At 46.6% G+C, this 27,672-nt stretch overlaps 1 protein-coding gene across 4 annotated transcripts in view; it reads left to right on the top strand.

Moving 5' to 3' along the window:
* The window catches only part of ITGAL (integrin subunit alpha L), a 1,445,000-nt gene that overhangs the window by 1,212,436 nt on the left and 204,892 nt on the right, over positions 1-27,672 (top strand). For all 4 annotated transcript variants that reach the window (XM_069651639.1, XM_069651640.1, XM_069651642.1 and 1 more), the window contains one exon: positions 13,793-13,934. In XM_069651639.1, coding sequence (XP_069507740.1) covers positions 13,793-13,934 — 142 coding nt within the window. The remainder of the gene's footprint in view (positions 1-13,792; positions 13,935-27,672) is intronic.

Genomic DNA, 27,672 nt, shown 5'->3' with positions numbered 1-27,672 from the left:
CCTCAAACCATTCCTGAAATCTTCCTGGATTAGGTATGGTGTCTCTAATTCCCGGTACCCAGAGGTGACTCAGGGGTGAAGGCCATGTGGTGACCCCCTTCATATCAGCCCCTTGTCTTCATATGTCCCATATTGTCCCCAAGATGGGGTGCTCCCGGATTCTCCTTAGCAATTTATTCCTAGGCATCCACAATCATTCCCCAACCGTGGCAGGGCGCAAGTGAATGTTATCCAGGGCCAGCCATTGTTGGTCTGCTTGGGACCTTAGGTGGGGAATTAGGATTCTAAGCTGGGCCGGCCTTATAGTAGAGCCGCACATCGGGGAGGCCCACCCCCCTTCTCCATTGGTAAAATTATGGTTGCCCTGGGAATTCTGACCTTTTTCCCCTTCCCCTGGTAGAGGAACCTATAAAGAGCCCCCTGTATCTCATGAAAAAAAAAACTCAGGAATCCGTATGGGAAGCATTTGGAATAGGTACAGAACCCTCGGGAGGACCACCATTTTCATTCAATTAAGACGACCCAACCACGAGATTGTTAGCTTTTGCCGTTTTGCTAAATCCACGTGTATTTTAAGCATCAGCGGGGGATAATTGGCTTTGAATAACCTCTCGAGATCCCTCGTAAGAAGTATCACATTATGTTCAAGTTGACCTTCAGCCCGAGTGGTGTAAACCTCTCAATATCCCCTCCCTACCCCTCCCCCTGTCTAAGGGGAAAAGAACCGACTTAGATCTGTTCATTTTTAGCCTGGACTTGGTACCATATTGTTCGATCAGTCGGAGTGCTGTTGGTATTGAGACTAGGGGTTCGCTCACATGTAGCAGCATATCGTTGGAATATAAGGCTACCTTATAGTCCACCCCCCATTGTGATACCCCCCACCCCTGGGTCATCTCTGAATCTCTGGGAAAGGGGTTCTATTGACATGGCATACAATGTAGGAGAGAGGGGACACCCCTGTCTGATTTCCCTCCGAAGCGTGGACCACCATGAGTACCCCTCGTTCACCATGACAGAGGCCATTGGGGACGTGTACACTGCCATGATCCCTTGAAGAAGCCTTTCCCCAATACCGAATTTAACAAGGACCGCCCTGAGAAAACCCCACTGTAGGCCTTCTCAGCGTCTTCGGATGCGTGTATCAGAAGACATTATTGTCTTCCTCATTGTGTCAGCTCCCTTTCGCCCCTTAATGAACCCCACTTGGTCCGAGTGAATCAATCTAGGCATATACCCTTCCAGTCTCGTGGCTATCACCCTGGCGTACAGCTTGGCATCTGTGTTAAGGAGGGAGATTGGCCGATATGCCCCACACCTCCGAGGGTCTCTACCCCCTTTGGGAATCACCATAATAAGAGCCCATTAGACGGATTGCGGGGCCCGGCCTGTGTTAAATATGTGATAGAACAACTCGGTCAGAAAAGGGAGTAGGGCAGGGAGGAATGTTTTATAGAATCTTGCAGTGAAACCATCTTCTCCCGGGGCCTTCCCCAAGGGTAACCTTGACACCACCTTTCTGACTTCCTCTTCTGTTATGGGAACCTTCAACATAGAGGTTTCGTCTTCAGAGAGTTTGGGCAGATTAGTGGACTCCAAGTAGAAGTCTATGTCATGTCATGTGCCTCGAGGCTCATTTCTGAGGCATACAACTTCTCATAAAAGGCTGCGTAGGCCTCCGAAATTCCCTACCATGTGGGATCTGTTGCCCAGTCATTTCCCTCAATTTCTGCAACCCACCTATCTGCGCACTGGCCCCTCAACCTCGCGGCCAATAGTTTGTCTGCTTTGCCCCTTTCTCGTAGAATTTTTGTTTAAAAAATTGCAGACTATGGATAACTTTCCCCTCCTCCAAGAGTCTCAGTTCCTCCCTTTTTCCCCTTGCCTCCTGTATGCACTCCTACCGACTCCCGGAAGGGTCGTGAAGTTTTGCGTCCAAGTGTCTTATCTCTTCCCTCAATCTCTGCTCGACTAATACCCTTTCCCTCTTTTTTCGTGCTCCTTCCCAAATTAGGATCCCTCGCCAAGTAGCCTTCCTTGCCTCCCAGACAGTTCTCTTATCCACCTCCCCATTGTCATTAATCTTGAAATATTCCGCTATTTCCCTGTCCATTTCAGAGTATGTTCATTTCCGAGTAGAACACGGGGTCCTTCCAGAGGGATTGATTACATCTCCATTTAGACCCTTTGGGGCGAGGCCCAGCCACTGTATATCCACTGTCACCATGTCATGGTCAGACCAGGAAATCAGAATTATCTCCGAGCCCCGTGCTTCTTCCATTATGTCTCTAGAAATATAGAGGTAATCAGTCCTCATATATGTCCCATGTGGTGGGGAGTAGGACGTGTAACCCTGTGTCCCTGGGTGAAGGTGGCGCCATATCTCCCTCAACCCACAATCCCCAGTGAGTCATGAAACTCGCAGTGGCCCCTTCTCATTGCACCATTTATTCTTGAGCCCCCCTTCCTCCTCCCCTTTGCACCAATTACCCCCTTTAAAACTTCTTAGCGCTCTCCCAACCCCCCCTCTTTAACCAAACTTACAAACCCAAGTACCCCCACAACAAACCGTCAGGCGGGATGAACCCACCCCAGGTGGGGAACAGAAAACAGCCCGGGCCGTAGGTCCTGCTTCCTTATACAACTCTTTATCCCTGCTCAACCACCACATGGCTGCAAGTGTTCAAGTATCATCTCAGGTCCCATCAGCTGGAGGGGTATTCAGCTTTCGGATCTTCGAGAGCCCAAAATACACCTTATCCTCGATCCCTTTGTATGCCACTGTCCTCCATCCGGCTTCCGTTCCCTTGAGGTGTGCAGCTGTCTCTTATTCTCCAATTAGTTCGCTCGCGGCGCTCTTAATCTCCTGTTCCATGGTGAGTCTGTATTTGCACCCCTCCGTTTCGAAAGAAATGGAGAACGGGAACCCCCGCCTATATCTTTCATTTTATGTGCCATAATTGCAACCATATCTGACGTATCAGGATATTGTACTCTAAGCGCTTTCCAAACTGCCGTTCTACAATTATTAAACGTCGCCCCATCATGCGCTGTGTTTTGTGCTGTTACACTTGCGTATCCTGCTCTCGTCCAAATGTCATCGGCCCTTTCCCCATGAATAGCTGCTAGGAGACTTTTAATGTCCCCTCTGGCCAGAGTATTTCCTCCGGTCATTTTCTCTGGCTCATAAATCCATTTCCCTGCACCCACCATTAAGCTGGGAAGTTTACATCTTAAAATATCCTTATCCATCTGGGGCCAGGGGATATACTGTGGTCTGACAGCTCCTTTCTCTAATAAAGGGAACTGAAAACCCCAAATCACAATCAGCTCCCATCATCTGCCTATCCATAGCAGGGACAATGGTTCCTGATCCCCTTCTACTGGGCAATGACCTTAGCCTGCTCACATAAGGCGGCGATTCTCTCCTCTCACTATGAGATCGCCTTTTAGGTCACTCTGAGTACGCCGTAGGCTCTGGTGTCCTGTCTATAGGTTGGTCTAAATCCGACCATCTTACTTCCTTGTCTGTTTGAAAACATCCATCGGGACCACATGCACTCGCTCCCTCTTCCCCATAGAAGATTTTTCTGTCTTCGTTTGACATATCTTGTCCTCATCTAGTATGACTGTCATCTTTCTCATCTCTGTTTAACGTCAGCCTGTCCAGAGACAAGGCTCTATGCTCAAGGCTAAACGGGCTTCCCTCTTTGTCTCGTGACTGAGCAACTATAGATCAGATCGATCGTCCTTTCCCCTGTTGCTCGATTTACTTATTGTCCTCTTCTCCTGATAGGCTTTAACGATTCTATCCCCAATGCTTCCTATCTCAAAATTCCCATCTAGGTTTACCCTAGACAGTCCTGGCATTGCTTCTTGCGACGGGAGAAACTACGCTATGTCGCCCCATAATACTACTGGACTCGGTTCCTTCAGCTCTTTCTCAATGCAATCAATGTCACATGCCCTCTGTCTTCTCTTTCTTTCCCTTTCTTTGTCAAATTCCCTTTGTTTCCTCACTTCCCCTCTAACCCTTTCCTCCTCCTGCCTTTTCGCTTCCCTTCTTTCATTTGCCCTACACACCTCTTCATCTCTGCGTCTTTGCATTCTTTTCGCTCTTCATTTCTGTTCCTCCGCTTCTCTCTTCTTCGCTAACCTGTCTCATTCTTCGATTGCTCTGTCTATTATCATATTTTCTTTGCTCTTCTGCTCTTTCTTCCTTTCTAAGCTGCTCTTCCTGATACATTTGCTCTTGTCTTTGCGTACTCTTTCTTTTGTACTCGTCTTCTTTCAATCGTTTCTCTCATTCCATGTCTTTTTGTCCTGTTCAATTCGGTCTTCCGCTTGCCTTACTTCCTCGATGCTCTTCCCATCAAGTTTGAGTAGTATCTGCCCACCCAGCTATTCATTCTTTATGAGTGCTATCTCGTCAGTCTTGTCTTTTTCTCCTTTCAATCTCTTAATTTCTTGTTCAGTCTCTAGGGTCACGATTGTCCGTTCACTTTTCTCACTGTCCTGTAAGACTTTAGAGATCACTTCCTTTTCTGAAGTCCTTTCAGCACTCTTGTCATTGCTATAAGCAGGCGATTCATGCATCGGATTACTATATCCTATCGCTGCTTTTAATTCTCTCAATGGATACACTCCATCATCTTTTGTACTATTGCCATTTACTTCAGGCGAGGTAAGGGGAGCAGAAGGCTCAACACCCTCCTCTTTACACTGGTTAAGCATCCTGTCCTCAGGAGGCGGGTCTTCCCGTTCCTCCTGGTACATCTTTCAAAGCTCTAAGCTAGCTAACCTCTTTTCCAATTTCTTTCCCGTGTACGCAGCGTGCAAGTATGTGGTCATGTGTTGCAAAACAGCTTTTGACAGCGATCCCCCTTGTGGCCATGGCATGAACATTTTATCTGCTGTACCCTTAACCCATTCTGCACTGTATTGCTTAAGCTTGGGTCAGAGTTTTGGCAGTTGCTTACATAGGTGTATTAACGGAGTAACTTCCTCTATTGTGACAGGTCTCAATTGACCGTCGATACCATTATTTTTCACAAAAATAAGTTTCAATAAAATAATAAATATGACCGTGCACCAATCGTTGCCATTCCAAGCCTCTACTTCACACTTTAATCTACCTGTTCATTCACTGCTCACTATGACTAAATAGATAGATTTTTTACTCTTGGTCTCTTAACACAACCTATCGTTTGTCACTTCTCGACATGTCACTCTTTTCCTTATACATAAAATACACAAAATACACATATATCTCTTTCAGCACTTCTCGCTGTTACTCTTGCCCCTAAAAAAATACTCAGATAGGAGTGTAAATTATTCCCTTTCACAGACTTTGGACCTCATTATGACCATGCTGGTCCGGAAACAACGGTGCTGTTAAGCCTACCGGCACTGTTGTTACCGGACCGGCATATTACTGCTCTGCAGGCGGGTGCCGTCAGACCTGGCAGGCGGTACAGCACCCGCCCGCAGAGTTTCACAGAAGCACCAGCACCGTTATTAACAGTGCCGGTGCTTCCGTGCTCCCTATTCCCATATGGGAATGGGGATTTACAAATTACCAGCGCCTGACTTTCCGGAACGCCAGGGTTGTAATCCCCCAGCGTTACCAGCAAGCCAGGCGCCGGTAAATCTTGCAAGTCCTATGGGACTTAAATGGGAATGGGGATTAACATTTTTCCGGCTCTTGTCTTTCAGGAACACCGCCGTCGTTATCCCCCAGTGTTTCTGGCAAGCCAGGTGCCGCAAAAATTCGGAAGTCTGGCGGCAACCTGCCAGTTTTACCGGCTAGGTTACCGCCGGACTTGTAATGGGGCCCTTTGTCTTGTGTGTCGCCTATTCATCCACTTTGATTTTGGAATAACTTCTTCCAGACGTTCCTTGAACGTAGGACTTTGGGCTTTCTTATGGAATGCTCCTCTTCCATATACCTATATTTGACGCTCTTCGTCATCTACTAAATCCCCAACCAACCCTATGTTACTCTCTCCATATCATCCCAATCCACAATCTTTTACTCATAAATTTTTTGCCAGGTTTCTCAATCTGCTCACCATTGGCTTTTCAGCTCCTGACCCTCTGGATCGTCTCCCCTCCAACCAACTACCGTTGCCTTCAATCTGCTTAGCTCCATTGTGAAAGAGGGACTGTCACACCTATATCTATTGCGTTGCAAGAATTTTTCGACTGCTATCCACAGGAAGCCTTGCGGTCCTCCAGCTAAATGGCAGAGGACGTCCGATATTCAGAGACCCTTAAAAGCCTACTTGGTCGACGGATCTGAACCATCCTACTTCTGCTACCACGTGAACCCCGGGACCTGGGGCCCTTTAAAACGAGGTAGCAATACTTAGAGATGGCTGAGGCTGCAGAACTTACTCATACATCAATAATCAGACCGACTCAGGAAGTTGGCAAAACACTGTACTGTTTTATTAACCATTTTCTAAAACAGGGAGTTACAACAGACATCAAGATACGTCGCACAGCATGATCTCAAACATAATATGAAATAACAGCATTCTTATACTACCAATTTGACACTACTGATGTCATCCTACATGGCAAAATAAGAAAACCTACTAGGTAAAGTGATTGGCTTTCAGGGAAGATCTAAGTATACATTCTATACAGCCGGGAGTAGTGATGGGTCTCTAAGATCAGGTGGACAAATAAGCCAATCCCAAGTGCAAGTCATCTTCCGTATCATACTAATACACAACACCCTATTGGCTTCTCAAACTATGGAGCTCTGTACTACATGGCCCTCTACAATTGGTTGGCACGCTTGTGCCCTTCTGAAATATTCCACTTTCTAGCAGCACGCAAGCTGGCACCCCAGGTGCTGGGGGGGGGTCGGGGTCAGCCTTGTCATACCTCCCCACCCAATTAGCCCTCATCCATCATCACTTTTGCGGTCTGACATTCATTTAAGGCTTTGAATTCGGCACTGTGCCTGAGAATAAAAGGGAGTGTGGCATGGTCTTATCTTCTAGTTTCGGTGGAGCTTGACCCAAAGTCTATTTTCATCTGACCATGTGACTGTAGACCACATTTTTAGCTCTTTCGTTGCATACAATACTATTAAATGATGAACTCTTGGCACCGTCAGTGTTTTTTCATTACACCTCAAACAGGAGCTTGCTTTCTTCTCACGTTCATGTAGCTTCTTGAACAGACACTCAGGCTCATGGCTGCCCGACTCTTGAAACAAGGCCAGCCAGCCTTTGTTGAATTCTCCTTTGCCATCAGCTATTTTATTCAACTGCGCCACACTCCAAGCCCTTTCCATTCACTGGGTTTCAAGTTTACTAAAAGTGCATTGTGGAACATCCAGATTAGAGGTATGGCCAAATTCCTGAGAGTTGGAGAAAAGCGATATTGGTGCCAATATTAAAAAAAGGGGACAGATTAATAACATCGAACTACAGACTGATGGCAATGATGGAAGCCAGCCAAAAAATCTTTGCAGGAGTTCTTCTGGAAACTTTGAACATATGGGCAGGTTTCATAAAGAAATATGGAACAACAACTAACATCGCAGCTCTGCAGTTCTTGAGAGCAATACGTCCAAAAGGTGAAAACTTACTATACTGCTCTTATGTGGAGTTTTCTAACGCCTTTGACCTACTGACAAGAAGTAGATTGTGGATTAAACTGAAAGCTTGGGCATCGATCCGGTGCTACTATACTTTATACAGGAGCTTTACAAAAACACTACAGTGGCTGTCCGTCTAAGTGAAGAGGGCGTACTGACAAAATGTATCGAAACCCTGGAGGGGCTGAAACAGGGTTTGCGCACTGGGTCCTACCCTGTATAATTTATACATGGTGGATATGGATCGAGCTTTACTGGACACAAGAAACTTTCCACCTTCTATAAATGGTGTAAAAGTGGTTATGATGACTTATGCTGACGACATAATCATTTTTGACCAGACACAAATTGGCTTGCAGCGCTCCCTGAATGCCCTGGAAAAATATACCAAAGAGAATTCCATGATCATAAATAAGAATAAGACAAGGACAATGTGTCTGAAAGACTCTCATAGCAAGTCAAAAAATAAATCATGGTTCTTGGAAGGTACTAAATTGGAAAGGGCAACTGAAGTGCTATATCTGGGTTTCCCCATCTGGGCAATACCATCTGGAACGCATCACAAAGAATACATCGTACCCAAAATATGGCGAAGGTCGTTGTCCATAAAAAGCTATGTGGAGCACAAAGGAGGCGGAAACATTGAAGATTTTCTGCAAATTTACAAATCTATTGTGTGCCCGGCAATATTGTACGCACTTGAGATATTGCCAGAAAAGGAAATCGGGTGCTTACCAAAAATGGAAGTGAAAATCCTTCGCTCTATAATGAATATGCCTAAGGGAGTACCAGTGGAGGCCCTGAGACTAGAGTACGGATTAAAATCCTTACTCACAAGCTGGTCCATTAAAAAAACACTTCTCCATTTAAAAATCAGTAAAGGGATAGCAGGTACGAATCCTCTCCTTCAGTTAATGGGAAAAACAACAAAAGGCGATCTATCCAACTATTTCAGTAAAGAGCAGAGCCATTTTGCGGACACCTATCTGTGTTCTTTGGGTTTAAAAGTGGAAACAATATGTGAACGACCAGACTACGAGACAGTCATCAAAAAGAAATCCAGGGAGATGGATAAGATAAAAGACAAAGTTGAGTAGATACAGAGAGTATACTCACCAAGGTTTTGATAAGAGCAAACCTAGAAACTATTTAACAAAATGGTCTACCCCATCACTAAGGAGATTTACACTGCAATTAAGGCTTAATATATTGGGGACCAAAGAATATATGAACAGGTGGAACAGGACTGATCACCAAGCCGAAGACAAAATGTGCAGGCACTGTGACATAGAAGTGGAAACAACTCGGCACTTACTGACTGCTTGTACAGTTTTGAAACCCCTCTACATCAAGGGCTATGGAGGGCGAGTCAGGCACATGGAGTATATAAGCAGGAATCTGTTCTGGTCGGACTTGATTGGGGCCGAATCTATAGTTCATAACGCTGCAGCCTACGACATATGGTAAAAACCTACGAAGAAGATACGTTTCGAAAACTTTGGTCAACAATATTGATTCAATAATGCACTTGCCACCATAACCACACAAACAGATGGAGGTTTTTTTCCCTTACCTATAACCGCTGATACTGATGAATTTTCTTTAATATTTCTTTTGTTAATGGGATTTTAATTGTTTTTATTTATGAAATGCGATTTTTACTTTGTGAATTTAAATGCAAAAGTTTGTTCTTGATTGAATATAAACTAAAAAGCATTAATACATTTTTTTAATTTTTTTAAAAAGAACATCCAGATTCTATACATTCCTATCAATATACATCGCCTGCAGTTTAATTGACTACGCAGCCAGCCTTATGATTATTTAGTATACTTGTGTTACAGCATCTGTACAGTTGTAAAACACCTTATATTCTCTTCAGTGCGCATAAGCAATCTTCATTTCGATCCCGAAATGTTGCCTTACTTTAATACTTCGCCATCAGATTCTCTATAATGTCTATATTCTGCTTCATTGACATCTCTTCTGGGTGCGTCAGTTCTACTTTGCATGAGGTCACCAGTCTTCTTTCTCGTTCATTTGAACACTTCTTGCGGGACTTCTTCAAGAAGACCGTTATTTCTTTGTGCATGCATATAGGGATTTCTCAATGGATATCATGTCACAAGGATTCTTTGTGACATAGGCACCCTCACTGGTACTGCACATGTTGCAATTTCCGGTTCCCAACATATAGGCAACATAGGGGCGGGACTTCTGGTAGAGGTACTTGACTCCTCCTTTACACTCTTTTCAGATATTTGGAGGTCCAGAACAGGTCGAAAGCCACCAAAGCATTCTCCTCCAGGAGCAGTATTGAATGTAAATCTATGCCTCATTCTTTCAGTAGCACATGGTGTGTGACATCTTTCCACAGTGGGCCTTGAAGTACTTGCAGGAATGCTTGTGATTTCAGAGCATTTGTGGACAGCTTGGTTTCTCTGAGGGCTGTCTCTTGTGGAAACTGTGTGCAATTTGATGGAGTACCCATTGCACATTATCCCCAGAAGCCAACAATTTCCGATTGAGTAATTCCATGCATCGGAGAATGATTGGATATGACCTCCGAGCTGCACACTATTGGAAGTTGACTGTCAGGTGCTTTGTGAAGGCTAAGAAGTAATAATGGGAAGAGAACTGTTTTGAATCAGTGTCCCCAAGCCACAGCCTCTAGCTCTGAACTGAGGTTTGGTTGGTTGAAACATGGGATGATATGGCAGCGAATTCTGAGGAGGCTGCTTTGCCCCTGTTGTTGGCCTTAGTTTGACAGGAATGCCACACTTTCTGTCTTCAGCCATCTGGTTCATCAATCCCTAAAGCTTATTTTCAAGAAAGGTTAGATGGACAATTTAGGTTTTTGTTAGACATTAACTTTTAGTAATCTCTGCAATTATTGATGTTGGGCATCCACAGGACCTTAGTGATGGCAACCGATTTTAGGATTTAACAGAATGTACCTGGGACCAACTAGGTCAGTTTCTCCATGGGTAACAGTGTTGTCATAACTCGCACCCCCTCTTGGTCCCTGTGGCGCAGATGAAAAAGGATGCACATAAGAAGTGTGTATACCCATGCCAAAATGGCTCTGACTTGTTCCATTGTGACTAACCAACCTCAGCGGTCATGTTGCTTCTCACTTAATTTCACGCTACCCCCCATACTATTTCTATTTCCTTGTATTCCTCTTCTTCTATTCCCTTCCCGCCTACTCTTGCCATTCTCTCTGCTATCCTATCCTTTCTCCTTGCCCTCTATCTTCGTGGAACATTAGGATCCACAGAGGACTTCGCTGTATGCAACATGGTCCTCAATGTATGAGCTGCCTTTCTTTACCTAGATAACGCAACTCGTTCCTCATTTTGCAAGCTGCCCTTTCGGATTGTAACCCATTCTCATGTTGAGGACGAACAAAGCCTGCAAAGCTCAGAGCGTCCTCTTTGCATTGCGCTTCACGCTCTATCTACTGTTCTCCCCTGCTGGAGTGAACGGAGCCCGCGGCACACGAGCGCTGCATAGAGCGATCTCCATGCATCGCGCTACTCGCTCCATTTACCGTTCTCCCCTTCCAGAAATGAACGGAGCCCGCGGCACACGAGTGCGGCTTGCACAAGTTACTTTGAATTTGTAGACTATCTGATAGCCTCCTGCCGCCTAGCGAACACACGTTAGCTGTGTCATTAGGATCTCTGAAGCCGGTGGCTATCTCAAAGCACCCTTCTGAGCTCGTCCTACACGCAGTGAGCTTTCCAGACATACAAGCTTTACCCATTACCAGCAAGCATCACACACCTGATAGTTTCTCTAATAAGTCGGTGTAAAAGCTTCTTGTTGTTATACTGCTCTCTGCTTCTGTTCCTAGCTTCCATTTTTCCTCCTAACCTGCATCATCCTCCATCCTCATTTGCTAAACAACTTCCCAGCTACATCTCTTTGGATTGGCCTACTCAGAAAAGAGCACTAGTCCAGTCCTCGTCTTTTCTTGAGGGTTTCCCTGGCTTCACTCTGATCTCTGAGTATTGCCATTTCAGGGTTCCGAATGGGATCAGGGAGGCTTTTCCGCAATCATCCTGAAATCAGAGCTTTGATCTCAGGTGAGTATTCACTGTGGGGTTGCACTGCATGTCCTCTATACTTAAGCCTATTCCAGATTTAACAAGTGTCTCTGTGCAATCAGTGGTGTCCTCAGCTCAAGACTAAACAAAGCAAAATCCTGGAGAAGAGTCTGGGTATTGTAAGTGGCATAATCCATACTAATTATTATACATTTGAAGCGGCATACTTCTGGCTGTTGTTGACCTACCTCCACTGGGCCAGTGGGAGATGCATATTAATGCCACTGCATTATGGCCAGAGAAATCTGGAAGTAATTAATCAACTTTAAGCATAGTGGAGAACTCTTCACCAAAGTCCTGTAATGGATAGAGTTGCAAAAAGAATCTGTGCATCTTTGTTTTGTCGGGGCCTTTCTTCCCCCAATTAGGATGTATTGGAAATCGTCCATAATCAAGAGGCCATCTAGAGAGTTTGTAATTGACAAGTCCTCACTCTATGAGTTAAATGGCTGGTTTGGATGTTTAAAGCCCAGTTGGAGGCTTGTTCCATGAGTGTCCTTCATATGTATTTGACCATTTTATTTTTATATGTATTTCATTTATTAGTGCATATAGTTAATACAAACCTTTTGCACATTGAATTGGTTACAAAATAAAATGCAAACATCATTCAACAATAAAATTCAAACATGATTCAACAATAAAGCCGTTTAAGAATGCTCATATAAATTAGACTTCTGCAACTAACTTCAGTAGGTTAAAATTAACAAATATAATTTGAGCATCAAGAGAGAAAAGTGGGAGAGGAAATGGCACGCAAAGCTTCTTTCCACACATAATATACCGCTGCAGTACAAAATATAGTTTCGGCCTCAAACATCATACTCAAAAATGGTTCACCTTCGATAGATTTAATATCAGAAACAAGCCCACTGAAGCCTATGATGTAACAATCCATAATTAGGGGACATGAGGTAAGTAAATGTCGGGCAGTTTCAAGCTCCATTCCACAGAGACGGCATTTCCTTTCTTTGCGTGCCAATTTGATACATTGCCCAGTATGTTCTCTGGATGTAAGAATATTAAAACGCACGTATGTAATAAATCTACGAATATTATATGAGCACGGTAGAGTCAAATAATTAGGAAGGTAATTGCGAGGAAAGCTCTGGGTACTGTAGGTTTCATAGATTCCCTTGTTGTTTAAATAGGAAATGTTAGATATAAAATCAAAATCAATAACTTTCTTCTTTAAAATATTACATAAATTAGCTATTAAAATTAATTCATCGAGCTCTACATCAATCTTGGTAGAAGTGATTAATAGCTGTTGCTTTCAATTGTGTTAAAAATGGACTAGTGCCAGTCTGTCTATAAAATCTTGCAAGGTAACTAAAAATGTTGTTCACACTGGTGGGGGGAAAGAGGGACATATAAATGTACCCATTTGATCCTGGGTCTCTTCTTCTGGATCCTCCTCAACCCCCTGTTCAGTGGTTTTCCTGCATTTGGGCTCAGGTTCTCCTCCTCTTACCCTCCTCTTATCTAGGGTATTCTCAGCTGACATCTCAATCATAGTCTGTAGTGGATCTAGGTGAATGGAGGGCTCCACAGTTGTCTCAGAGAGTGAGGGTACTGGGATCTGATGGGCGGACGGTCGAACCTTAGTATGGCTCCTCTTATATTGGTGCAAGAGAGGCCACTCAATCAAGGGGGAGGAGGAAAGCCTGCCATGGTGTCTATTTTCGTTGTTGCCTCTTACTGGCATCCTTCATTTTAATCATCATTGAGCAGTAGTTTGGTAATGTACTGAAAACAACACAACCTTACCTGCATTCCACTCTGATATGGATTGGCAGAGTGCCTCTGAAGAGGTGGCCAGAGCTCGATGCATCCGCTGTATTGTAGGCACTCCATGTAAGGACCATTTTCAATAACAAGATGTTTGACAAAGATGCTACTGTCTTGGGAGAACTTCCCACAAATGTAAGGACTGGGAGGAGGAAGAATGTCAATGAGGTAATGCAAGTGATGTTGTAGGGAGAGTACTTTCTTGCATTTGTTAATCTGGGCTGGTCTTGGAATACTGAGGGAATGTAGACTGACTTTTGGTTCTCACTCTCAGAGATCAACAGCTAACTGTGAAAGAGTCGTCATCATTGAATGTGAAGCTGGATTTGGGTAACAATGGCGAAGATGCCTACCGCACCACCCTGCTCCTTACCTACCCAGCTGGACTTTCTTACCGCAAGGTTTCTGCTATAAAGGTATGAAATGTTATACTAGTGTGCTGTGTGTCTCTTTCCTCGAGGTACACAGTGGTAGAAACTGTGGTTAGAATGAGCTCTTTCATGTGTTGCCAGGTGTGTTATAATGAGCTCTCTCATGTGTTGCCAGGTGTGTTAGAATGAGCTCTTTCATGTGTTGCCAGGTGTGAAGTGTTCATTTCAGCCTGCAACCTCACCTTCCTGATTATACAGATGAATTTCAGAAAGCTTGGTGGGCTTCTGAGTACCAAGGGTAAAGTCACCGTATTCTCCTCACAAACAGGAATCTTTGCATGTTAAATACAATTACAGTACTTTAAGGTTTCTTAGAGGGTGCTGTGTGCCCCAAATTTCAGTGGTTATGGCCAAACAATTATATGTTTTAATTAAGTTATTTTACAGAAATACTGAAATGCATGATAGGCAATTTTAGATTTTTACTTCTGGGGTAGAAATCCCCTCCCGAATATGAGCAAAGCGTGGGAACCTGACAGCTGCCAGATATTTTTCCACCAAAGAATTTTGTTTAAATAATGGGACCAAATGGGGCATTTTACAGCACATTTCTCAGATGGAATTACAAAATAACAATAGATTTATAGGCAGTTTCAAACACATGATATATTCCAATACTTTATATGCCAGTTATAGCAATGAAGTTGATGAGAAGAATAAAGAAAAGCAAAAGCAACCCTGATGTGACCTACCATCGGGCCATCTCCAGAAAACATTGTCATGGTGCATCTACGCCAAAGAGCAGAAAGTGTGTCCATTTGTAAGCATCCATACATGTAGAATACATATGTCATTAACATTTGTAATAGTTTATTTTACAAGTGATGTTGTCATGAGTGCAAAAATAGATAATTCACCTTAAGGTTTGCACTATAAAAATGGTTAATATTGTCATTATAAAATGTGCTCGACTATAGAGAGTGATTTGCAAAAACTTTTTACAATGGCACAATCCCATTTAAAAATGTTTTGTAAATCAGGCCTATAGACCTTTAATCCATGTATTAGTGAGGATACCAGGATCAACATTAAGGTCTTTGAGGAGATTGGCATTCAGAACCTTGTTGAGTGGACGAAGGACTGTCCCTTTTGAGGGGAATGCATTGAAGAAAATGGTAGTGATGGTGCCAGCATTTCCAGGTGTTTCTTTATGAAGGCTAGAGGGTGAGGGTGGGTGTCTAGGAATGGGGCTTTTAGTGCCTCTCGGTCTTGGACCAGCCTAAGCTGGCCACCATTACTATTTCTATACTACCTCAACACAGAAAATGTCAATCACTTGAAAAACTACAGCAATGCTACTAGGAGGATATGTTTTGTTATGAAATAATAATGTACACACCTCCTACCGACTTTTTCTAAAAACACAAGAAGTTGGGTCAATCACTTGAAAAACTACAGCAATGCTACTAGGAGGATATGTTTTGTTATGAAATAATAATGTACACACCTCCTACCGACTTTTTCTAAAAACACAAGAAGTTGGGACACACTGTATATACCGATCTATGTAAGGTTGAATTTGGAAATTGTATACCTCCTCTTTTGTTAAAAAAAAAACACAGTCCTAGACCAGCCTTTTGACTAATTTATGTATATGTTAAAATCCTGGTACTTCACTGTACATTTCCATGCTTTCACATGCTTGTTCACTTTTATTTTGGATTTGAACTGAATGCTTGCTTTTTCTATAAATATTTAAAAAAAGAAAAAAGCCACTTAAGAAATAAAAAAGGCTACCATAAAAAAACTACTAATTGTTTACGGTTGTTTTCTCACCTCATGTTAGGGATCCACTGAGCCTTACATGAGAAACCCAGGAAGGTTAAAGAATTTACTGCCCTAAACCACGTGCAGTACCCCAAAGTTTCAGAGGACAGGACCACCCCTTGTGTACATACATTTTGAATCTCAGCCCACCATATCCTGTCCGATACTAGGGCTGTCCCTCCAGTTACAAAAATTTAGTTTGGAGGCCAGCTTGATTAAATCTTTCTTGGAAATGGGTGTGCAGAAAGTGAAACAGTATGATGTTGGAGTGGGGGTATATATCTTGACACATTGGTGTTCACTTTCCTTGATCCTGATATCTTTCTCTTTGTCCACAAACAATGCTGCAACGTCCTCTGTGATCTTTGAGGAGGAAAGAGGGTTGCTTTGTGGCCAGGGTGGGCTTGTAATTTCTTTGAGCATTTTAAAGCCCTTTTTGGTCATACCATATGTTTAGTTTACCTGATTTTTTTGCCAAATTGCTTCTGACAGCCCCTTATGTGAATCCTAATTGGCGTTAGGGTCTTTCAAGTTTTGTTTTTTGTCCTTTTATGACTTTCAGATTTTAAACATTTGTTGATTTAGTTCCTGTCTTGGTCGTACTCTGTGGCCATGTGCACCCTCTTCAGGAATCTGTGTTTGGTCTCAAGGTCATAGGTTTGATTCCTGTCAGTTCCACTTAGTCCCCCATCCTTCTGATGTGTAAAAAATAAATGCACTGTGTTGGGTACAATAAACATCTGTTATCTGCACCTACCTACCCAATAGTGGCAAATGTGCTCTGTATCAATACGCATGTTAAGTTTCTCTGCCTTGGAGATGCTAGCAATTTCAGGGATTTATCCACATCAATATGGATTTTTTTGTATTGGTATTTGTAAGGCGCACTATGCAGCAAGAATTGTGTTTCAAGCTGCATCACTTCTAGATAGGATTATGAATGATAGCGTGTACCAGACTTAGATGGAATTCTGAACTTTAGCCTGCATCTCATCTAGATAGAAATATGAATGTTAGCATGCGCCACACTTAGATGGAATGCTTAACTTTTGCCTGCGTCATACCTAGATAGGATTGTGAATGTTAGCGTGTGCCACACGTAGATGGAATTCTTAACTTTAGCCTGCGTCGCATCTAGATAGAAATGTGAATGTTAGCATGCGCAACACTTAAATGAAACTGTGAATGTTACCAAGTGCCACACTTAGATGGAATTGTGATCACTAGCCTGACACACATCTAGATATGATATGGAGGATTAGCAAGTGCGACGCTCAGATGGAATAGTGAATGATAGCAAGCATCACACCTAGACATAGATGCAAGGACAGCAATGCCAATTAACCGATCCACTAACAATTTCACCCCTCTGCATACACCTCTCAAACTCTAACCAAACACAACCACAAGCCTACAACACAACAATCTGCACACACTTCACTACACTGCAAAAACAAAACAAACCACACATAGACTCGCACAACAGCACACGACAACTACCCACCCTAAAACACCCCAAGCCCAGCCAACGGACCCACCGGGCTGAGGCTGCCAACAGCACATCACTGCTTTCTTGCACTTTTCCAGCTTATTCCCACTAACTCACCCCCAGCCCCTTTCCTTTTTCAGAGCCGCCATAGCGCCAGGGGACCACTTCGGTGGTGATAGTGCGCTGTACAAATATCCTTTAACATTAACATTAACATCAAGACAATGGGGAGGGGGTGAGGGAATACAATACAAAACAAAAAAAACAAAACGTTCTTAAAAGTTCTTGAAACATTCGGAATGTGCGAGTGCTGTAGCATGACAGCAGGGAAGAGGAGGAGGAGGGGAAGTGCAGGAAAGGGGGTAAAATGAAGTGATACAAACAAAACATTATGGTGCAGAGATTCCAACTATCTACAGAAGCTGGGCCCACATTATTTACCAACCTGGAAATTAGGACACATGCCACCTAGATCTACCAAACAAAGCTCAGGTTGAACAGACACATCCTTATAACCAGTGAAACACCTCATGAAAACAAGCACAGGTGAGCTACCCTGGTTTCAGGCAATCTGCCGATTTTCCGTTTTGTCAAGAAGGTGCAGTCTCACAAGGGAATGGGGGTCGAGGGTAGGAGGTGCGGTCATCAGGGTTCCAGCAAGGTTGTATATCAGAGTATATAGCCCCCTGCGGACCTCAGGGTGCTTTGGGATTTACATTATGTTGGTCCTGCGTATTAGGCAAGAGAGACACCTAACCAAGGTAATGTATTATACATTGGCCCTCATTACGACCCTTGCGGAAATCGAAAAACGATGGCGGAAATGCAATACCGCCATCGAATAGCGCTCGGTGCGACTATGACCCGTCACCGCAAAGTACGATGCCATTAGCGACACCGTAGTGAACGCCAACGCTAACTGCACCAAGCACGCGCGCGCGCGCCATGCCAAACCGCAAACACCACCATGGTGCAACGGTACGCCAATTCCGACCCTAGCGGACATGTACCTAACGCCATCAGGCATGGCGGAATGGACCATTCCGCCATGGCGAGAAGTACGGCATCGCGAATCAACCGTAAACGGCCCCACTGAGTGCCTGTACACCGCTCCCTGCCCACAAAGTACAACTCCCCGTAGGTGCAATGAAGCCACAATGCAACCATTGAAATGTACAAGTCACCCATGCATGCCAACGAACAAAAGAAACACAACAGGGGCCAATGGGAGCTGCAGGGCACAGATGGCACGAATACACAAGCCATCCCAATGGACATGACCACAGTCCCCCACCAAGAAACGCACGCAAACACAGGCACCTGTGACCAGCAATATACCGAAAACCACATCATTCAACCAGTCCACCTGGCTGACCGGCATCTGTTACACAAAACCCAATCCCCCGCCCCTGAGCATGACAACATTCAAACTGGCATATTGGCAGCCCCCATCCCTGACCTCACTGGGCTACGTAGGCAAACGCGCACAGCACAGTACCACGCAACTAAACCCCGAAGCTGGAACCCAATGCAGATCTCCTCACAATACATCGCCCCCCAAATAGGCACATGCCACATCACTTGCAAAGAAAAACGCTACACGGGCCAAATCAGAATAGACATTTATGCACATCAAAATCACCAAGCCCATACAGCCATCAGGCCATGAAATCCAAAACACCAACCACCATTGTGGGCTGCTTCCGCAAGAAACGACCAGCCACTCCCTGTGTGTCGCCCTGTTCCCCCATGGTACACAGAGCCACATTCACGTACGAAAAGGCAACATGGAAGCGCACAGAACCGCAGGGCCGTCCCAATGGGGAGGCACTAGTCCAGCTGAAAGGCCGAAATGTTGCTCCGAGCCACCAGTACTGCGTAAGGGCATGTGGGCCATTGGCGATCGTCCCATAAGATCGTAATGCTGCTCCACTGATTAACACGAAGCAGCAGGTGTCGGGAGTAAAATCCATCTGCAGGAGTGGCATACAGATGGCAGTGGCAAAAGGGGAGGAGATACCTGTCAACCAAAAGAAAAGAAAAAGAACAGAATGGCCATCAGAACTACATTCCAACAACTCACTTCAATGGTCACACGAAATCCACAGCCATATGCATGCTAGCCCACTCCAAAGGAACATCACCACCCCAAAACCACTTGCGACTCACAACCATCTATATCGAGGTGCAAACACCATCACAAACGAGTGTCTGAGTGCGCCTCGAGACAGGGAGGGCTCAACAAGGCCAGATGGACGATGGTCCCACTATGGCAGCCCTGCATCACATAGCGTAGGGGAGGCGGATAGATCCCAAGAAGCCCTGTACATGGCAAACTCTGTACCAAATCACCTGCCCATGCATCCATCCATCATTCCCTCATCCCGGGAACAAAATGCCTGAATAATTACTCACATGACATTAGAAACATCCATTGAGTCTGTGCGTTATGCAGCCTGCTAAATCCACAGTGCCCCAGGCCGTAATTCCAGTGTTGTGAAGTAACATGTATTTGGGAACAGACGGCCTCATCGCCCACGTAGCTATTGCGCATCCCAAACTATTCATATCAATCATTGCTCCCTCGCCATGGGCCCTGTCTCAAGGACATAGAACAATAGAACGTTACATTTGCAGTCAGACCTGTGGGCATCTCCTCGCCGCTAGCTGGAAACCGAAAGCGCCGCCCTTCGAATTCCTCATTTGCAACATCACGTCGAAAAGGCATCTGTGGCCGTTTGAAATCACTAATCATCCCATCGAGTGCGGCTGTGTGTGAAAATGGCAACTGCCTTCACCCACGAATGGGACGCCCCGCCCGTCGTTGCAACTCGGTACAGTGATGCATGAGGGCCCACCGTTAACCGAGTACTACGTCCCACTGACCCCTCACAAGTCTGTTCGCGACTGCACAGATAGTACGTGAAACAATGGGACCACAGCAGAATGAACATATCAACCAATCTTACACGGCCATCGGGTACAAATACATGATTGCAATAGCAAGATGCCATTCCCCGAATTGCAGCGTTGTGCGCGGGACGTGCTCGGCCAAAGGGGAGAGCAGTTTGCACAGGTGGAATTAATCACCACAGGTGGAGGCCATACAGCCTGAAAACACATAAATTGCACAGCCAGTCCCCTCCCACAACCACACCGAAATGCTACCGGCAGGACTCGCGATGTTGGCCCTGGGGGACCTGATAGCACTGCAAGTGCTCCGACTCCAAGAAGTAGACGAACACCAACTACAACCAGCCGCACGGAGGAGACGCAGGAGGAGGAGGAGGCCAAGGCAGGGCCAGCAAGGCCCACCAGCACAGCCACTACCACCACGCAGGCAGCCCGCAATACCACGCCTCCGAGCACATCCGTTCAACCTCACTGATGAGCAGATCCACACCCTCTACCGTCTGGACCGGGACACCATAGCCGCCATTGTGGACATGACACAGGCTGACCTTGTCAGCATGATAGACAGCCCAACCGCCATCCCACCCCTACTAAAGGTGGTGTCTGTACTACACTTCCTGGCCACAGGCACCTACCAGCACACAGTCGGACAGTTGCATGGCATTTCTCAGCCACTGTTCTCACGGACACTATTGCTAGTGCTCGATGCCCTCCTGAAGCACGCAGACGACTACATCTCTCTACCACGCTCGGAGCTGGAAATAACCAACACAAAAGTGGGATTCCATGCACTTGCCGGCATACCGGGTTGCATTGGTGCCATCGACTGCACCCATGTTGAATTGGTCGTCCCACATGCCATGGAGGCCCAGTACCGCAACCGAAAACAATTTCATTCCCTGAATGTACAGATGGTGTGTGACTCCAACAGGATCATTACACATTGTTGTGCCCGATTCCCTGGATCAACCCATGATTCTATGGTCTTGAGGAACTCTACAATACCACGCTACATGGAACGACACGCAGGGAACAGATCCTGGCTACTCGGTGAGTCTCATTACATGCATGATGATGTGGGGTATGTGATGCGGCAATGACCTGCCAGGAAGGGGGGGGGGGGTGTGCGTACGTATCAATGGCATTCCACATCATACGTTTCTCGTCCACATACAGGTGATGCTGGATATCCACTGAAGAGATGGCTCCTCACACCAGTCCGGAACCCACGGGACCAGCATGAGGAGGACTACAACCATGCCCACTCACGTACCCGTGTAGTCATTGAACAGGCATTCGGCCTACTGAAGGGTCGTTTCCGCTGCCTCAGCAGGTCTGGCGGGGCACTCCTGTACCGCCATGAGAAGGTTGCAAAGATGGTGATGGCATGTGTCATGCTCCACAACATGTGCGTACGTAGAAATGTGCCCATGCCCCCTGACGCAGAACTGCAAGCACCTGAAGATGGTCATGATGAGGGTGGGGATGTGGCAGCACCTCATGGAGTCTGCGAGGCACCGGAGGGCCGTGACATTCGTCAGCATCTCATTGATGTATGCTTCTAGCACTCACGCCTGGTGGCTGATGCATGGACACGGGACTCGTGGCACTGCGTGTGTCTGGGACATGCACAATATGGACTGTACGCCTATGATGGCCTAGTACACAAAGATCAATGTCCACACTTCTCATCGGTTGATCGTGCACTTTTTATGGCATATGTGACATCATGTTGAACACCCTATCGACCCGCCACCCAAGTGAGCCCAACACACCCCCTCCACCCTCCTACCTCCCCCCCCGAACACCAGTGTCCAAAGATGCTCATTGTCAGTGGGCTGTCGCTATTGCATGCCCCCTCTGCGGATATCAGGGGCACCCCTGCCTGTGGAGCGCAGGTTCCTTCCAGATCTACGTTGGGGGCTGCCCTGGACGGAACTTGCAACGGATGATGTGTCTGCCTGCTCACGTCCATGCATGTCCCTAAGGGTTTGCGAGAGCTCAGTGAGCACACGGCGCACTGCGGCAAGTTCGGCACATACGTCTTTGGACGTCGCATGCAGTTCCCCCCTCAGGCTCTCGGTGCTACTCTCCATTTGGACTCTCAGGCTATCGGTGCTACTCTCCATTTGGACTCTCAGGCTCTCGGTGCTACTCTCCATTTGGACTCTCAGGCTCTCGGTGCTACTCTCAATTTGTGCCCTTAGCGTCTCTGTACCTCTCTCCATTTCTGCCCTAAGTGTCTCTGTTGATGTTTCTATGTCTGCCTTGGTGCCCCCACATTCATCGGCATGGCCCTTGAGGAGTGTGGCCATTTGCTGCTGTTGGACGATTAACTTGTCGAGGGACTGTTGCCTCTGCTGGGCCATGGCCATTTGCGGTGGTGTCACAGAGGGGCTGTTGTCCTCATGTTGCCTTGCCACAGGGCTTGTGGGGGATGGCCAGTCGTCGTCTTGTGGGTGCCCCTGCGTGGTATCCTCATGTTGTACGGGAGGGGACAGACAGGGGGATTGGGACAGGTCATGGATGGATCTGACCTCGACATCCCCGTCTTCTGTGTCGGAGCATGCTGCCATCAATGGGGTGTCACCTATGGTGCTGCTGCCACCAGAGGCAGTGCCTTCTGTGGCATCCATTGGGGGGACCTGTGGTGTTGGTGTTGTGGGCATGCTGGCTGCTGGGGTGCCTGTTGATGTTCCCTCCTGTGTGCTGCCACCTGATTTGTGCTGCTGCCGTGTCTTGATGCGTGCAGCTGAGGTGGAGGGTCTCTGGCCGTTGGTCTTGGCCCTCTTTGCAGGTGTGCTGGTAGGGGTGTCCTGTAGCTCGTCGTTCGGATCGGACCCTGTGGTGGAGTAAAGGAGGGCGAGGGTTATTGATGGGTCAGTGGGAATTGGAATGGCATTGTATCACATGCATTGGGGTGGTGCCTGAGGGTGATTTGGGTCGGGGTCTTGGGGGTGGTTTCATTTGTGTGTGGAGTGAGGGTGCAGTTGTTTGGCAGCCTGCAGTTAGGGTGTGCCTGCTGCACGTGTGGTGCGTGTTTTAGGGGTTTTTAATTAATTATGTATTTATTGTGGGTTTTAACGTGCGCTATCAGGCCGATGTGTGTGGACGTTCTCCTGGACATGTGTTTCTGTTGCACTATGGGGACACATGGTACTTCACATGAATGGACTTTGTGGATTTGGCATTGTTTTATCTGGGCCACCTACCTGAATCTTCGGATGTCTGCACTCCTTTCTCCATCCCTCCGACTCCCTCTATGCTCTCCATTCCGATGGTGGAGGCACAGATTTCTTCCCAGGGGGTCAACTTGATGGGTGATTCAGGACCTCCCCCGGTGGCTGTGGCAATGTTGCGGTTGGCAGAGAGTATGCTGCGGACGCGTATCCGCAGGTCGTCCCATCGCTTGCGGCATTGCTGTGGGGTGCGGGGTGCGGTCCCCACCGCACTTACCCGCTGTGCCACCAGAGCCCATATGGCCTTCTTGTTTGCAAGTGCCGTCCTGGTCATTTGCGTGGAGAAGACGACGGCAGCATTCTCCTGGAGGGTCTCTGTTAGCACGGTGAGTTCCTCACGGGAGAAGTGGACCTGCCGCTTGCGGTCGCACGCTTTCTTCGCTGCTTTTCCCATTATTCTTGGTTTCGCTAGGGTGGTTGGCGGGTTGGGGTGTGTTTCGGGGTAGTGATTTTAGTGGTTGTGTGGTTTTGGTGTATTTATAGGTGTACGCCGGGATGTTTCCCGTTCCGGGCCCATGTTTTAGCTTCCGTTTCCGTATATTTCCGGCCACCGTACTTTCCGGTAGGCGCACACTGCGGTGACCGCTAAGAGGGGTGGCGGTATTGCACCTAGGGCGCCGTACGGCGGCGGTGTGGGCCGTTTTGGGGTCATTTCCGCCATCGCGGACTTTGCACTTCCGCCATGCCGTGGTGCTCGTGCCCGATGGGTCGGAATGGGCCGCACTTTGCTCCTTCGTGCAATGGCGGAAACGCTATTTACGCTGTGGCGCTCCGGTCAGTCGCTTTCCGCCAGGGTCGTAATGAGGGCCATTGTGTTTTATGTGTAATTATGCGAAAGTCTGTGTTCGATAGAAAGACGAGACAGTAGTTCGAGGTTTGGGGTTATATGGTGTCAGTTTCAAGGTTGGTGTCCTTGTTGCTCCATTTTGTAGTTGTAATTAACTGATAAACAATCTAGAGATGTCTAAGTAGCCATGGTTATAATAATATATCAGAGCTAAAAACAAATTATCCCATCACCTCCATCATGTGTGGCATGTTCAGAATGTGATGGGATGCATCTAAAGAGGTGAAGTTGGTAATGCGCTGCTTTTGGCACAGCATTGATCTGTGGAATGAATGAGCCATCGTCTAGTGTTCTGCAATGACTCAGTTGCTATTGGGGTTTGTGGCACAGCAAATGTGTTTGCAGAGTCTTTGTTCTAGATCATGCCAGATGGTGTCACAAAGATGAGCAGGATCAAACACATGCCAACCACAAATAAGATGATTAAACACTTCTTTATTAGGGTATCTTACAAAGGCAAAGCAAATCAACCCCCTGAGGTCCAACTATGGGCACAAAATAACTATTTGTGGTCAGGGGGCTCATCCACCAGGATGTTCTCTGGGGAATCACAAACATTAGTGCTTCTCAGGAAGGTTAAATGTGTTCAAAGTAAAAGTTCTTCAGGTCTTGCTAAGCTCTGGTCTTGGGTTCGAAAGGTGGTGAATAGGTGCAGGTTTAGCTAGTTCTTTGTGATATTTCTGGATTTCTTTAATGCTGAAAACAAAAAAGACTGATTTATTTTAGCCGATTTTGGGTGGCCTTCAAAATGCTGAATTATTACATTGTTAAGCCCACGCTTAACCCTAAGAAGGCAAACCCACCCCACCATCTCCAGCACTGTTGGAATTTCTATGAAATAGAGGGTTTCACCCCCTATCCTCCCCGCCACCCCCTTCCCAGCCGAACACATTCCCCCTCATCCTTAACCACTCATACAGACACAGCCGCTCCCCCTCCCTTCCACACCACAAACATTCCCTGTCCTCCCCCACACAGGCATACACAGACATACAGATACTCACCAACCCACACACATACACACAAAAAACTACTAAACTCACTCCAGTGACTTCCCTCGCCTAGCTGCGCCTGTCAGCACTTGCGCACACTTTGATTTAGAAAGACCGATCAGAGCGGTCTCCCAGCGGACTTTCTAAATGGATTTGTTTTATTTCAAGGAAATACAAATGATATTTTCACTCCACACAGGTTTATAACAAAACAAAGAATTCACAAAGAATTCACAAAAATGTGTCTCTCACTATGCCTCTTGTGGCCCTTGCTCATCAGTTTCAGTCTTTCAGCAAAGTCCCAGTCACCAGAATGTGTAGTCTCCTAGGGGATGTTCTTGGGGGTATCCGGTCATTCCATCGAATCCAAAGCATCGACAGACCATACCATTGAAAAATAAAAAACATTGAATGCATTTTTTTTAAATGGTAAAGGGTTTAGTTTAGTAAAAATTGTTTTTTAAGGTTAAAAAAAGAGGTTGGGAGGAAACCCCCCATAGAAAGGAAAAAATCATTCATTGCTTTTTTTTCTATGCTTTTTGTGTCAATGTTATGGTTGTTAATGGTTTGACTGTCGATGGAATCACTAGGAACCGTTCTTGGGCACTTAGGGGATGATGGGGATGGCTCCTCCTCCTGGGTATCAAGTCTGCATGGGAGCCTGGTGGTTGTTCTGTGGTGGCAGCCACGCCGCAGCTGGCCTTAATAAGGCCGGGAGTCCTAGGTAGGCAGGAGGCCTCCCTAGGGTCTTTACTGGGTATCCATAGGCCTCTCATCAATTTCCTTTCCCAGTGTGGTGGTTCTACAGCCTTCCAACCTAACAATTCTTTCTTCCTCGATGTCCTGCTTCAAGCTTTTTCCTGGGGAACCGTTTCTTGCTCTTCATTCTCTTTATCTTTTCCTCATGCTTCTCTTGCAACACCTCAATGCATCGCTGCAGGCTCATTCCTCCATCTGTAACAAGCGTGCCCTCGTTTTTTCTCTGAGCCACTTCTATTCCGTCCTCTCCAGCGAAGGAGAGCACGTGCGGGGCCCGGCAGGCCGAGGCCTGCCTGCGGAGCATAAATGAAACACACACACTCAGGGATCTCGTGTTGGCCCAGAGCTGTCATGATGCCCGCTCCCGGGGAGCCGGTTCAAGCCCTGCGTCCCCGAAAGCGGACATCCAGTCCCCAAGGAAGAACCCAGCAACCCCATATAGGAGCCCTTTGGACAGTGTCCTGGCGCCATAGGCGCCAGGCTCATTATGGGAGTGCTTGGGTGCACTTACCTGATGCAGACCATGCTGCAGGATCCCGGCCTCCTTGAGGCGTGAAAGGAACTACTTTACCTGTGGGACTAATTTACCATCCGGGCGTGGTCGGGGAAGGATACATACCTGATTGGAGGAAGGATACATACCTGGAACTTCTTCCAAGGCTATTTAAACCCCACCCGAACAGCCACACGTGCTTCGCGTTGTTCTGCATCTAGCAGCTGGACGCTCACCGTGTCTGCTCCTGCATCCAGACTTCTGCCACGCCTGCCAGCATCCTGGATCACCTGCAAAGGAAGAGAAGAAGAGGACAGAAGAAGGAAAAGTCCTTACCTGCTAAATCCGCATCCCGGAGACATCTCGCCGACAATCCTGAAAAGGAAGACTTTAATTTAAAAGCTCATCGCGTCGATCGCTGCAGCGCCGTATTCCACTCACCTTTACAGGGTGCCTCCATGTTCAGCAGCGATCATCCGGATTCGTAGTCACGCCCCAGCGCCTAGGGAGAAAAAGACCAGAACAAAAGGTGAGAGAGAGAAGGGAATAAGGAAAGCTAAATCTCCATGTTAAGACTTACCTGTTGATTCATTCCCTCTTCATTTTGGGTCCGCGCCGCATCCTGGCATTTCCGGACCCCGGCCCCTAAGGGGAAAAAGAGACATCAGCGTTAATGAGCGAATGAAAAGACATTACCAAAAAACGCTCATTAAAGACTTATCTGATTTCTACAAGGATTTCACCTCTCATCTCGGGTCGGTGCCTGTTCCCTGGCATTCCGTACCCCGGCCCCTATGGGGAAAAAGACACTAGCATTAGTACTTTAATGCATGGACACAAGGGGAACCTCTTATCAAAAAAAAACTTACCTGGAAGCCAAGCAAGTTTGGTTCTCACCAATCCGAAAATCCAGTGAAGTAACTGGATACAAACGCGCCCCTGCATCAGAAGCAGGATGGAGAGCTCGTCCTTCTAGACCATAAGGTGAGACGCTACGAGAAATCACAGAAGGGTTTCGAGGAGGGTGAGAGGGGAAAGTGGGAGGCCGATTGCATTACCCCGCAGACAGTTAATCCCCTATTTTCGCCTACAGAAGGATACTTCTGCGAGCCAGGCAAGCCAGATTTGGGAGCCCGGTCCAGTCCGTCTTCCGAACCCTGCGCATCACCTTAGAAGAGGTCACAGCAGCGCGAACCAGGCCAGCGCCTCCGTGGGGGTCAGGTG

This window comes from Ambystoma mexicanum, chromosome 3p, assembly GCF_040938575.1.
Source record: "Ambystoma mexicanum isolate Mex_15411 chromosome 3p, UKY_AmexF1_1, whole genome shotgun sequence".
Classification (NCBI taxonomy): Eukaryota; Metazoa; Chordata; class Amphibia; order Caudata; family Ambystomatidae; genus Ambystoma; species Ambystoma mexicanum.
The sequence above is the reverse complement of the archived record's forward strand: the minus strand, read 5'-3'. Positions and strand labels throughout refer to the sequence as shown.